Here is a 12,149-nt window from a genome sequence, read left to right as displayed (position 1 = left end):
TCAGGCTGATTGAGGTAGTATGTACATGTAGATATGGTTAAAGTGACTACGCATATATGATGAACAGAGAGTAGCAGTAGCCTAAAAGAGGGGTTGGCGGGTGTTGGGTGGCGGGACACAATGCAGATAGCCCGGTTAGCCAATGTGCGGGAGCACTGGTTGGTCGGACCAATTGAGGTAGTATGTACATGAATGTATAGTTAAAGTGACTATGCATATATGATAAACAGAGAGTAGCAGCAGCGTATAAAGAGGGGTTGGGGGGGCACACAATGCAAATAGTCCGGGTAGCCATTTGATTACCTGTTCAGGAGTCTTATGGCTTGGGGGTAAAAACTGTTGAGAAGCCTTTTTGTCCTAGACTTGGCACTCCGGTACCGCTTGCCATGCGGTAGTAGAGAGAACAGTCTATGACTGGGGTGGCTGGGGTCTTTGACAGTTTTTAGGGCCTTCCTCTGACACTGCCTGGTGTAGAGGTCCTGGATGGCAGGCAGCTTAGCACCAGTGATGTACTGAGCCGTACGCACTACCCTCTGTAGTGCCTTCCGGTCAGAGACCGAGCAATTGCCATACCAGGCAGTGATACAACCAGTCAGGACTGTCTCGATGTTGCAGCTGTAGAACCTTTTGAGGATCTGAGGACCTATGCCACATCTTTTTAGTTTCCTGAGGGGGAATAGGCTTTGTCGTGCCCTCTTCCCGACTGTCTTGGTGTGTTTGGACCATTCTAGTTTGTTGTTGATGTGGACACCAAGGAACTTGAAGCTCTCAACCTGCTCCACTACAGCCCCGTCGATGAGAATGGGGGCGTCCTCGGTCCTCCTTTTCCTGTAGTCCACAATCATGTCAATAGTCTTGGTTACGTTGAGGGAAAGGTTGTTATTCTGGCACCACCAGGCCAGGTCTCTAACTTCCTCCCTAAAGGCTGTCTCGTCATTGTCGGTGATCACGCTGTTGTGTCGTCTGCAAACTTAATGATGGTGTTGGAGTCACGCCTGGCCATGCAGTCGTGGGTGAACAGGGAGTACAGGAGGGGACTGAGCATGCACCCCTGGGGAACTCCAGTGTTGAGGATCATCGTGGCAGATGTGTTGCTACCTATACCACACACTTTTGCTGGTTATGCAATTATGAACCGCTACAGCACATAACCAACCGCATTATGAACTTCAACAGCAAAGCAAAAATCTTCCAATACGACAGAATCATCGCTACCACAGCAATACATGGATGGATAAAGGGCTGTTTAAAATTCTATATTTTATGTTTTTGGTATGGCCCTTTTTTACAATGTCCTTGTTACGTCCTGCCTTCCTTTTATGTCATAAACTCTGTTAGGAGAGGCTAAATGGCATCTTCATCTCTATGGATAAATGCTTCTCTTCTAAAGATTGAAGCAGTCGGAAACAAGACATTCCAAAGCCTTATGACATCACAAAGAGATAGAACGCCCCTAAAGATTCTAGACTCCTTACAGATAGGAAACATTTGTCCACTTTTTTTGTGACATGGGAAAGAATGCAGAAATGTCAACAGACTTTGTAAAGGGCAGATGGAGCGGTTAATGAATGCTGTGAGAGACGAATAACAGACATGGATATGGGTCTAGCACAGGATCACTATGATACAATGCAGGAGAGATCAGAACACAGATAAAATCATGGTTTTAGTCAGACCGTTATTAACATGATGGTTCAATGAGGTTCAGAAAGAGAAGGATTAGTCACCGGTCTCTGCAGAGCAGTGGACTGGACAGTATCCCACACAGGGAGCCACACAGCCTAAGCTGCAGTCTGTATGGGAAAGACATTGTGATTACAGCACATGATCAGTCTCAGTCTCTGTCAATGTCCGCTGGTCCAGTCAAGTTCAGACAGTCTCTGGAGACAGTAGAGATAAAGCAATCAGACAGCAAACAGTCATAAATCCTGTCTGTTTCACAACCTCCCACACACACTCAGAGATTCAGGACGCACACACACACATGCACACTCACATGCACACACACACTCAAGCACGGACGCACACACAAACACACACACAATTGAATTGTTGACTGGCACTAGCTGAACCTGTCATTCACCTTGGGAAGCGTTTTCTTTCTCCATTTGTCAATGGAATCCTTGAACATTAAGACAAGATGAAGGTGCCCTGTCACTTGTTGTGGGATGGAGAATCATGTTAAGGATGGAGGACCCAATTCTTAACACTAAATCCAATCTTTTCTCCATTACAGAGAACTGTAGGGGAGGGTATAGGACAGTAGAGGAGGGTAGAGGAGCGTAGACGAGGGTAGAGGAGCGTAGAGGACGGTAGAGGGTAGAGGACGTAGAGGAGGGTAGAGGGTAGAGGAGGTTAGAGGAGAGTAGAGGAGGGTAGAGGAGCGTAGACGAGGGTAGAAGAGTGTAGAGGATGGGAGAGGACTGTAGGGGAGGGTAGAGGACGGTAGAGGAGGGTAGAGGAGGGTAGAGGACTGGAGGGGAGGGTAGAGGACGGTAGAGGGTAGAGGACGTAGAGGAGGGTAGACGGTAGAGGAGGGTAGAGGAGGGTAGGGGACCGAAGAGGAGGGCAGTGGACGGTAAAAGATGGTAGAAGAGGGTAGAAGGCGGTAGAGGAGGGTAGAGGAGGGTAGAGGACTGTAGGGGAGCGTAGAGGACGGTAGAGGGTAGAGGACGTAGAGGACGGTAGAGGGTAGAGGAGCGTAGATGAGGGTAGAAGAGCGTAGAGGATGGGAGAGGACAGTAGAGGAGGGTAGAGGACTGTAGAGGACTGTAGGGGAGGGTAGAAGACTGTAGGGGAGGGTAGAGGAGGGTAGAGGAAGGTAGAGGAGCATAGACGAGGGTAGAGGAGCGTAGAGGATGGTAGAAAGTAGAGGACGTAGAGGAGGGTAGACGGTAGAGGACAGTAGAGGAGGGTGGAAGAGGCTAGGGGACCGTAGAGGAGGGTAGTGGACGGTAAAAGATGGTAGAAGAGGGTAGAAGGCGGTAGAGGAGGGTAGAGGACAGTAGAGGAGGGTAGAGGACAGTTGAGGACGGTAGAGGAGGGTAGAGGAGGGTAGAGGAGTGTAAATGAGGGTAGAGGATGGTAGGGGAGGGTAGGGGAGGGTAGAAGGCGGCAGGGGAGCGTTGAGGACGGTATAGGAGGCTAGAGGATGGTAGAGCAGGGTAGAGGAGGGTAGAGGACTGGAGAGGAGGGTAGAGGAGGTTGGAGGACGGTAGAAGTCAGTTGAAGAGGGTAGAGGACGGTATAGGAGGGTAGATGACGGTAGAAGACAGTAGAGGAGGGTATAGTACAGTAGAGAAGGGCAGAGGACAGTAGAGGAGGGTAGAGGACAGTAGAGGAAGGGTAGAGAAGGGTAAAGGATGGTAGAGGAGAGTAGAGGAGGGTAGAGGAGGGTAGAGGACTGTAGAGGAGGGTAGAGGAAGTTGGAGGACGGTAGAAGTCAGTTGAGGAGGGTAGAGCACGGTAGAGGGTAGAGGAGGGTAGATGCAGAGGAGCGTAGAGGACGGTATAGGAGGCTAGAGGATGGTAGAGGAGGGTAGAGGAGTGTAGAGGACTGGAGAGGAGGGTAGAGGAGGTTGGAGGACGGTAGAAGTCAGTTGAGGAGCGTTTTCTTTCTCCTTTGTCAATGGAATCCTTGAACATTAAGACAAGATGAAGGTGCCCTGTCACTTGTTGTGGGATGGAGAATCATGTTAAGGATGGAGGACGCAATTCTTAACACTAAATCCAATCTTTTCTCCATTACTGAAACCAAAAGGAAAAGAAGGCGAGGGGTAGAGGAGGAGAAATTGAGAGAGTGCTGCAAGATGAGAAAGAAAAACATGTTGAAATATGAATAAGGCTGGTGAAGGAATCTCAGAATGTGTGTACAGTATGTGGGTGTGTGTGGTGAACATGTGATGGGACAGGGGCAAGCACAACTATGGTTAATGACGTGGATGATTATAATGACTCCGATAATGATAACGATGGTGATGATGATACCAATTACGATAATGATAATGATGTTGATAACGATTGCGAGAATGATAACGATGGCAATGATTATAACGATTACGCTAATGACAACGATGGTGATCACAATTACGATAATGATAACGATGGAGATGATAATAACGATGACAATGATATTTTTGGGGACAGGTGTATTAATGACCCCTGTGTCTACCTACAGGTGTTTTGTGCCCCCCCTTCCCCAGAGAGCCCCGTGGTACAGGGAGGTCAGGAGGGGCCAGAGGGGCGCTGGGCAGTGTGTCTGGACAGCAGGTACAGCCTGGCACAACGGATACACATCCAACACTGCCGGGTCTACTCTCTGGGGTGAGTACACACACACATGCACACACAGGCACGCACGCACAAACACACACAAACATGCCCACGAACGCATACACACCTCCGCATGCACACACATACAGCACGGGCACACGCACGCACGCACACACAGAGGAACAGCCTGGCCCAAACCAATCACATCATATCTCTGGAGTGAGTGTCAAGTAATCTGGTGGCTATATTGCAGGTTATAAAGGTATTTGACCTTCCAGGAGAGGCTGTGTCCCTGCTGTATTTCCAGGGCTGAGCTGGACTGGCTGGGCTTGGCAGTGGCAGCATGGTAGAGTGGAGGGTTAAATAGATTAAACCCCTGGAGGGCCTATAAATGTGGGTGTTGAGAGACAGCACAGGTGTACTGACAGCTGCAGGGTTGGCAGTAAGCAGGCTCTGGACACTAAGAGGGACAGTAAAGGACAGTATAGGAGGGTAGAGGACGGTAGAGGACGGTAGAGGACGGTAGAGGACGGTAGAGGACGGTAGAGGACAGTAGAGGACGGTAGAGGACGTAGAAGAGGGTAGAGGGGGGTAGAGGAGTGTAGAGGACGGTAGAGGACGGTAGAAGGCAGGTAGAAGGCGGAAGAGGACTTTAGAGGACTTTAGAGGAGGGTAGAGGAGGGTAGAGGACTGTAGGGGAGGGTAGAGGACTGTAGGGGAGGGTATAGGACAGTAGAGGAGGGTAGAGGAGCGTAGACGAGGGTAGAGGAGCGTAGAGGACGGTAGAGGGTAGAGGATGTAGAGGAGGGTAGAGGAGGGTAGAGGACAGTAGAGGAGGGTAGAGGAGCGTAGACGAGGGTAGAAGAGTGTAGAGGATGGGAGAGGACTGTAGGGGAGGGTAGAGGACGGTAGAGGAGGGTAGAGGAGGGTAGAGGACTGTAGGGGAGGGTAGAGGAGGGTAGGGGACGAAGAGGAGGGTAGTGGAGGGTAGAGGAGGGTAGAGGAGGGTAGAGGAGATTTGGAGGACGGTAGAAGTCAGTTGACGAGGGTAGAGGAGCGTAGAGGACGGTAGAGGAGGGTAGAGGAGGGTAGAGGACTGTAGAGGAGGGTAGAGGAGATTGGAGGACGGTAGAAGTCAGTTAACGAGAGTAGAGGAGCGTAGAGGAGAGCACACAAGGGTAGAGGAGGGTAGAGGACGGTATAGGAGAGTAGATGACGGTAGAAGATTGTAGAGGAGGGTAGAGGAGGGTAGAGAACGGCAGGGGAGGTTTGAGGACATAGAGGAGGGTAGAGTACGGCAGAGGAGCGTAGAGGAGGGTAGAGAAGGGTAGGGGAAGGTAGAGGATGGTAGAGGATGGTAGAGGACGGTAGGGGAGGACGGCAGGGGAGGGTTGAGGACATAGAGGAGGGTAGAGGATGACCGAGGAGCATAGAGGAGGGTACAGGACGATAGATGAGGGTAGATGAGGGTAGAGGTCGGTGGAGGAGGAGGGTAGAGGAAGGTAGACGAGGGTAGAGGAAGGTAGAGGACGGTAGAGGAGGGTAGAGGAGGGTAGAGGACTGTGGAGGACGGTAGAAGTCAGTTGAGGAGGGTAGAGGACGGTATAGGAGGGTAGATGACGGTAGAAGACAGTAGAGGAGGGTATAGTACGGTAGAGGAGGGTAGAGGACAGTAGAGGATGGAAGAGGACTTTGGAGAAGGGTAAAGGATGGTAGAGGAGGGCAGAGGAGTGTAGAGGAGTGTAAATGAGGGTAGAGGACGGTAGAGGACGGCAGGGGAGAGTTGAGGAAATAGAGGAGGGTAGAGTAGTAGAGGATGGTAGAGGAAGGTAGAGGAGTGTAGAGGAGTGTAGAGGAGTCTAAATGAGGGTAGAGGACGGTAGAGGAGGGTAGAGGAGTCTAAATGAGGGTAGAGGACGGTAGAGGAGGGTAGGAGAGGACGGCAGGGGAGGGTTGAGAACATAGAGGAGGGTAGAGGACGGCAGAGGAGGGTAGAGGAGGGTAGAGGAGGGTAGAGGAGGGTAGATGGTAGAGGAGGGTAGAGGATGGTAGAGGAGGATAGAGGAGGGTAGACGAGGGTAGAGGAGGGTAGTGGACAGTATAGGAGCGTAGAGGAGCGTAGAGGAGGGTACAGGATGTTAGAGGAGGGTACAGGATGTTTGAGGATGGTACAGGACGGTACAGGATGGTAGAGGACGGTAGAGTAGGGTAGAGAGCGGTAAAGGACGGTAGAGGAGAGTAGAGGACGGGAGGGTAGAGGACGGTAGAGGAGGGTAGAGAATGGTAAAGGATGGTAGTGGAGAGTAGAGGACGTTAGAGAAGGGTAGAGGAAGGTAGAAGACAGTAAAGGGGGGGTAGAGGACGGTAGAAGACAGTAGAGGAGGTTAGAGGACGGTGGAGGATGGTAGAGGAGAGTAGAGGACGGTAGAGGAGGGTAGAAGAGGGTAGAGTACGGTGGAGGAGGAGGGTAGAGGAGGGTAGAGGACGGTATAGGAGAGTAGATGACGGTAGAAGACAGTAGAGGAGGGTATAGTACGGTAGAGGAGGGTAGAGGACAGTAGAGGATGGAAGAGGACTTTGGAGAAGGGTAAAGGATGGTAGAGGAGGGCAGAGGAGTGTAGAGGAGTGTAAATGAGGGTAGAGGACGGTAGAGAATGGCAGGGGAGAGTTGAGGAAATAGAGGAGGGTAGAGTAGGGTAGAGGATGGTAGAGGAGTCTAAATGAGGGTAGAGGACGGTAGAGGAGGGTAGAGGAGTCTAAATGAGGGTAGAGGACGGTAGAGGAGGGTAGGAGAGGACGGCAGGGGAGGGTTGAGAACATAGAGGAGGGTAGAGGACGGCAGAGGAGGGTAGAGGATGGTAGAGGAGGGTAGATGGTAGAGGAGGGTAGAGGATGGTAGAGGAGGATAGAGGAGGGTAGACGAGGGTAGAGGAGGGTAGTGGACAGTATAGGAGGGTAGAGGAGGGTACAGGATGTTAGAGGAGGGTACAGGATGTTTGAGGATGGTACAGGACGGTACAGGATGGTAGAGGATGGTAGAGGACGGTAGAGGAGGGTAGAGAGCGGTAAAGGACGGTAGAGGAGAGTAGAGGACGGGAGGGTAGAGGACGGTAGAGGAGGGTAGAGAATGGTAAAGGATGGTAGTGGAGAGTAGAGGACGTTAGAGAAGGGTAGAGGAAGGTAGAAGACAGTAAAGGGGGGGTAGAGGACGGTAGAAGACAGTAGAGGAGGTAAGAGGACGGTGGAGGATGGTAGAGGAGAGTAGAGGACGGTAGAGGAGGGTAGAAGAGGGTAGCGTACGGTGGAGGAGGAGGGTATAGGAAGGTAGACGAGGGTAGAGGAGGCTAGAGGACGGTATAGGAGAGTAGATGACGGTAGAAGACAGTAGAGGAGGGTATAGTACGGTAGAGGAGGGTAGAGGATGGTAGAGGACTTTAGAGGACGGTAAAGGACGGTAGAGGAGGGTAGAGGAGGGTAAAGGACGGTATAGGAGAGTAGATGACGGTAGAAGACAGTAGAGGAGGGTATAGTACGGTAGAGGAGGGTAGAGGATGGTAGAGGACTTTAGAGGACGGTAAAGGACGGTAGAGGAGGGTAGAGGAGGGTAAAGGACGGTATAGGAGAGTAGATGACGGTAGAAGACAGTAGAGGAGGGTATAGTACGGTATACTGTATATACTGTATATACTGTATATATACCTGTCTGTATTGATCTAATGATCTGTGGGTTGGTTTTGTCTGTCACATTAGTTTGATGGACTCTTGTAATAGCAGATAAACAGGAGTATATCCCCTCCCTTATCACTCACATCAAAACTGTGGGAGAGAGAGAAAGAGAGAGAGAGAGATGGGTTAGAGAGAGAGAGAGAGAGAGATGGGTTAGAGAGAGAGAGAGAGAGCCCATTGCCCTTTATGGTTGTGAGGTCTGGGGTCCGCTCACCAACCAAGATTTCACAAAATGGGACAAACACCAAATTGAGACTCTGCATGCAGAATTCTGCAAAAATATCCTCCGTGTACAACGTAGAACACCAAATAATGCATGCAGAGCAGAATTAGGCCGATACCCACTAATTATCAAAATCCAGAAAAGAGCCGTTAAATTCTACAACCACCTAAAAGGAAGCGATTCCCAAACCTTCCATAACAAAGCCATCACCTACAGAGAGATGAACCTGGAGAAGAGTCCCCTAAGCAAGCTGGTCCTAGGGCTCTGTTCACAAACACAAACACACCCCACAGAGCCCCAGGACAACAGCACAATTAGACCCAACCAAATCATGAGAAAACAAAAAGATAATTACTTGACACATTGGAAAGAATTAACAAAAAAACAGAGCAAACTAGAATGCTATTTGGCCCTAAACAGCGAGTACACAGTGGCAGAATACCTGACCACTGTGACTGACCCAAACTTAAGGAAAGCTTTGACTATGTACAGACTCAGTGAGCATAGCCTTGCTATTGAGAAAGGCCGCCGTAGGCAGACATGGCTCTCAAGAGAAGACAGGCTATGTGCACACTGCCCACAAAATGAGGTGGAAACTGAGCTGCACTTCCTAACCTCCTGCCCAATGTATGACCATATTAGAGAGACATATTTCCCTCAGATTACACAGATCCACAAAGAATTTGAAAACAAATCCAATTTTGATAAACTCCCATATCTACTGGGTGAAATTCCACAGTGTGCCATCACAGCAGCAAGATTTGTGACCTGTTGCCACAAGAAAAGGGCAACCAGTGAAGAACAAACACCATTGTAAATACAACCCATATTTATGCTTATTTATTTTAACTTGTGTGCTTTAACCATTTGTACATTGTTACAACACTGTATATATATAATATGACATTTGTAATGTCTTTCTTGTTTTGAAACTTCTGTATGTGTAATGTTTACTGTTAATTTGTATTGTTTATTTCACTTTTGTGTATTATCTACCTCACTTGCTTTGGCAATGTTAACACGTTTCCCATGCCAATAAAGCCCCTTGAATTGAATTGAATTGAATTGAGAGATAGCTTAGGAAGTACAGAACGTCATTAAGCACTGTGAGTTTTCCTTCTAATCGACCAGAGAATAAGAAACCTGTAACTGGTGCCCAAATTTGGTCTTGGTCAGGAAAAGGTCAAGCCAACCATGATGAAAGCTGGTTTGTTCCTTTCAGCATGGCTGTTCACATAACCTTTGGTCCTATGTGTACAGAACTACCAGTTCCAGTGATATTTGAGGATACGAACTGTGGACAAGTGTATTTTATAGTCGAGAGCGAGACAGCCACGAAGCTATTGCACCATGAAACCAATGGGACCTTGCCACACATCTGGAAAGTATTAGAGAGAGAGAGAGAGAGAGAGAGAGAGAGAGAGAGAGAGAGAGAGAGAGAGAGAGAGAGAGAGAAGAGAGAGAGAGAGAGAGAGAGAGAGAGAGAGAGAGAGAGAGAGAGAGAGAGAGAGAGAGAGAGAGAGAGAGAGAATTTCCCTAAGGGGGCATTTTGAAGATGCACACAGGTGCTACCAATAGCATCTACAACAGTTCTGAATATGTGACCTCACACAACCTGCATCCCTCTTAAAATAAGTCATAAATCATGACCATCCTTTTAGAGCACTTGATACACTACATGACCGAAATAATTCACTTGGTCATTCTACGTCATGGAAATAGCAGATGTTCCTCATGTTTTGTACACTCAAGTATGTGGACACCTGCTCGTTGAACATCTCATTCCAAAATCATGGGCATTAATATTGAGTTGGTCCCCCCTTTGCTGCTATAACAGCCTCCACTCTTCTGGGAAGGCTTTCCACTAGATGCTGGAACATTGCTGCGGGGACTTCCATTCAGCCACAAGAGCATTAGTGAAGTCGGGCACTGATGTTAGGCGATTAGGCCTGGCTCGCAGTCGGCATTCCATTTCATCCCAAAGGTGTTCAATGGGGTTGAGGTCAGGGCTCTTTGCAGGCCAGTCAAGTTCTTCCACACTGATCTCAAAAATCTATTTCTGTATGGACCTCACTTTGTGCACGGGGGCATTGTCATGCTGAAACGGATCTTCCTCAAAGTGTTGGCACAAAGTTGGAAGCACAGAATCGTCTAGAATGTCATTGTATGCTGTAACGTTAAGATTTCCATTCACTGGAACTAAACGGCCTAGCCCGAACCATGAAAAACAGCCCCAGACAATTATTCCTCCTCCACCAAACTTTATACCACTCCAGCCGACGCTTTGCGCTTGGTGATTTTAGGCTTGGGTACAGCTGCTCGGCCATGGAAACAGATTTCATGAAGATCCCGACAAACAGTTATTGTGTTGATGTTGCTTCCAGAGGCAATTTGGAACTTAGTAGTGAGTGTTGCAACCAAGGACAGGCGATTTTACGCGCTACGCACTTGGCGATCCTGTTCTGTGAGCCTGTGTGGCCTACCACTTCGCGGTTGAGCCGTTGTTGCCGTTCTAGCAGGGCAGAAATTTGATGAACTGACTTGTTGGAAAGGTGGTATCCTATGACGGTGCCACATTGAAAGTCACTGAGCTCTATGGGCCATTCTACTGCCAATGGAGATTGCATGGCTGTGTGCTTGATTTTATACACCTGTCAGGTTATGGCTGAAATAGCCGAATCCACTAATTAGAAGGGTCCACATACTTTTGTTTATATACTGTATATTATCATCTGAAGACGAGCCAGGATCATATCTAAGCTCCTCCAACCAAGCTCTGACTAGAACAATAATAACAAACAGCCCACATCAGCAGAGGAAACTGCGCTCTGCTCTCATAAATAATAATAAATACCTGCAACAGTAAATCAACCAGGGTCGTGTTCTGAAAAGTTATATTTCAGGAGAGGTCATTAAAATGACATTAGAAGTTATACCCCTGAGTATCTCTCCCTCTTTTCTGTCCCCTGTCCGTGGCCTAGATTTCTCTCTTTCCTTCTCTGTCTGTGTCTCTCTATCTATCTCACTCACTCACTCACTCACTCACTCACTCACTCACTCACTCACTCACTCACTCACTCACTCACTCACTCACTCACTCACTCACTCACTCACTCACTCACTCACTCACTCACTCACTCACTCACTCACTCACTCACTCACACACACACACACACACACACACACACACACACACACACACACACACACACACACACACACACACACACACACACACACACACACACACACACACACACACACACACACACACACACACACACACACACACACACACACACACACACATACATACACACACAGATGTCTGTAGATAGTTGGCTGTCATGCTGTAGCCAGGAATGTCTGGTATTTTATCCCCAGGAGAATTGTGTCCTTCTTTACCTAATAAACCCCCCCCCCCCGCCAGAGTCCACCCAACACTACGCTCCACTGCTCCAAATTAAGATCTGTCAAACACAAATGTAAAATATCATAGTGTGTCTGTGCGTGTGTGTGGGCGCTACGTGCGTGCTGTTAAACGAGGCGTGAGTGGCGGTGCCCAGGCAGGATGAGCAGATGTTCTTTCATTGGCCTGGCGCATCGCATGGGGGACCATGGTGTGATTTCACACATGAAATACCAGGGACCCATACTTTATCCCCATCTCTACTTCCTTTTTCTCATTCTATCCATCCCTTTCCTCCCTCCCACCACTCTAGTTTTCTGTCTGTGTCTTTCACTCTCTTTCTGTTTCTCTCTCTCTTTTTCTCTCCCTCTATTCCTGCCCTGGAGGTGTAGCACACAGAGCAGAACTGCTGTGTGTTAATGGAGTCACTCAGCCATTCCCCTAATGCAGTCCCCAGTCCCATAGTCCTCATCCCCAGTCCCATGGTCCTCATCCCCAGTCCCATGGTCCTCATCCCCA

At 48.9% G+C, this 12,149-nt stretch overlaps 1 protein-coding gene across 1 annotated transcript in view; it reads left to right on the top strand.

The window, feature by feature from the left end:
- Window positions 1-12,149, top strand: part of LOC139582749 (probable methyltransferase-like protein 24) — a 64,371-nt gene that overhangs the window by 38,908 nt on the left and 13,314 nt on the right. Inside the window, exon 3 of the mRNA XM_071413041.1 lies at window positions 4,178-4,323. Within this exon, the coding sequence (XP_071269142.1) occupies window positions 4,178-4,323 (146 nt within the window). The remainder of the gene's footprint in view (window positions 1-4,177; window positions 4,324-12,149) is intronic.

Source organism: Salvelinus alpinus, chromosome 8 (assembly GCF_045679555.1).
Source record: "Salvelinus alpinus chromosome 8, SLU_Salpinus.1, whole genome shotgun sequence".
NCBI classification, from domain to species: domain Eukaryota; kingdom Metazoa; phylum Chordata; class Actinopteri; order Salmoniformes; family Salmonidae; genus Salvelinus; species Salvelinus alpinus.
Note: the sequence above shows the minus strand (reverse complement) of the source record. Positions and strands in the feature narration are given on the sequence as shown.